Source organism: Belonocnema kinseyi, chromosome 3, assembly GCF_010883055.1.
Source record: "Belonocnema kinseyi isolate 2016_QV_RU_SX_M_011 chromosome 3, B_treatae_v1, whole genome shotgun sequence".
In the NCBI taxonomy this organism is placed as follows: domain Eukaryota; kingdom Metazoa; phylum Arthropoda; class Insecta; order Hymenoptera; family Cynipidae; genus Belonocnema; species Belonocnema kinseyi.
The window spans coordinates 82,147,847-82,150,158 of record NC_046659.1 but is presented as its reverse complement, the minus strand read 5'-3'; the positions used below and the strand labels follow the sequence as shown (position 1 = coordinate 82,150,158).

General features: G+C 31.1%; 1 protein-coding gene across 1 annotated transcript; it reads right to left on the bottom strand.

Annotated features, from left to right (window-relative positions):
• Nucleotides 1–772: 772 nt before the first annotated feature.
• LOC117169907 (probable salivary secreted peptide) lies at nucleotides 773–1,189 on the bottom strand. The gene has a single exon (XM_033356415.1). It carries the CDS (start codon nucleotides 1,187–1,189, stop codon nucleotides 773–775), a length of 417 nt encoding a protein of 138 aa, XP_033212306.1.
• Between the last annotated feature and the right edge of the window lie 1,123 nt (nucleotides 1,190–2,312).

Below are 2,312 nucleotides of genomic sequence, written 5' to 3'. Positions count from 1 at the left end.
GCGAGGGCGCATACTTTGAATAAAATATTTGTTATCATTCTCTTGAAATAAATGTGTTTTTTTCTTGAAAAAGTACCGGTTTCATATGTATACACCTGGTAATCTACAAAACTTTCGTCCGTCTTCTTATATCTAAACAAATGACAATACTTTAGAGAACAATAGAAAATAGATTATCGAATGTCATTCCGGGCCAGCGAAATAATAGTAGTTTATGTTGCGGCCGCGTAAAACTGGGTTTTTCAATCAAGGAGAATGTGTTCAGCAGAAGCCATTGGCGAGAAGTAAACAATCAGAAGGCATAGTCGTAGCCGACTGCTTCTTCTGCAAACATCATTCAAGCCAAAAAAAATCTTACACGTTAGTAAGTTAGTAAGTTAGTATCAGTATATCAGTATTAGTAAGTTCGTAAGATACACGTTAGTACATGTTAGTAATTTTATAATTTACCAGCTTTACACCTCATTTGTAAAGATTAGTTATATAAAGTACCACTTTTCGAAACGAAGAAAGGTGTCAAAAAGAAACTGTATCATACCCATACCGGAAAAAAATATTTTTCAGGAATGCAAGAAGAATAAGATAATATAAACAAAAATAAGGTTACTTTATGGTAAACTTGGCTAAAACATAGTTTATTAACATTTTTTTCAGGTTGTTTAATTCACAATCACATATATAGATGTATTCACCTGTGTAAATTGTATACATAAATATAAATTGCACAGTAACCAAATTTCAGGCTGAATTTTGTCGCAATAAATTTTGTGGCTTATAGACCGTACAAAGTTACAGCGAAATTGATCGCATGGCCTCGTTTACCGTAGAACGCTAAGGTGACATTTCGGTAACCTGGACCATACTCAGTTACCTGGACACGTTCGCCAGTAGACCATCGTCCTAACCAACTGTGAAGATCAACTTGAGTAATTGTTTCTTCATATGGGGTATGAATAGTCTCCCTGTATTTAAGAATACGACCTATTTTAGCTTCTAAATATATAAAGTTTTGAAAAATAAGTCGATCGCCTTCTTCTCTTGTTCCGAATATATATTGACCCGGATTGGGACCGATATCTATAAATGGTTCAACTCTGGGACGTGCAAATCTGACAGATGATAATGGAACCACAAATATAACCAATTTTCTAGCAAATGTCAAAGCGAATATGAGGTCACACGACCCCATTGTTTGCGATCAGAGTTATGATCACTTGTTTCTTGTTAAAGAACACCTGATATGAAATTACCTGAACTCTTTCACTAATTTTACTGTTTATACAAATCTGAGGAATTTTACCAAGTTTTATACAAATTGTGATTTAATTTAGTTATCAGCGTTTGAATAATCATTTGAATTAATCTAACTTACACATGTCGTAAAATAAATATCAAGAAGTGCTTTAAAACATTATATGAATATCCGTTTACGAGGTGGATAAATAGCACAACGCAGGGGAGGAACTGGATATGCAAACACCATGCATTTCCAATATTCGGGAAGATTTTTAATCATTGTAACTAATTTATTTGAATTGTTATAGTTTTTAATGAAATTATTATGCCAAATCTCTTCCAAGAATTTTTTAACTTTTTCTGTCCCACCCCTGTCAGTGGTTAAAGAATTTATATGATACGAGTTTGGAAAGGATGTACAGTAGGGTGATCCGAAATTTTTTCTCTCGAATTTTAATGCTTATCATACCGAAAGTTTTCTTAAATCCACTTAAGCATACACCCATTTTTTGTTTAAAAAAATAATATTTGGAGGTGGTGCAAGCCCTATGAAGTTTAACACGCATTTCACAGAAGAAAAAATACGTTTTTCTACATTTTATTCTGAATCGTTCAACAATTTTCTTTAATAATAGAAATAGAAAGTCGCGGTTTTTTCACAAATTTCCCTTTTTTGTCAAATTTTCAATTAAAGTGAGTTAATAGTTGCCTGATCTTAAAAAAGTTAATTGTTTAAAGAATTTATAATTATTGTTAATGATATCCTCTTTAAATAAAACTAGAAATTGCGGTTTTTGTTCTAAAAAAATTTAACTTCTCTACTTTTTACACGAAGTGAATTATTATTAATTTAAATTTTGTAAAAATGATCGTTTACACAAATTATTAATATTTATAACTATCTTTTCCTATATTAATGCTAGATGGTTGCAGTTTCTTCCGAAATTTGTAATATATCTGTCCCACTTTTTACTGCGCAAAGTAAAAATGATTCAAGTAAACAAGCATAGTTGTTTAAAAAATATATTAATGATTATAACTATCTTGTCTCAGATAAGTGCTAAAAAGTTACAGTT

Coding starts and splice junctions, on each gene's coding strand:
- LOC117169907 (XM_033356415.1), bottom strand. CDS start 1,189: ATGGGGTCGTGTGACCTCATATTCGCTTTGACATTTGCTAGAAAATTG.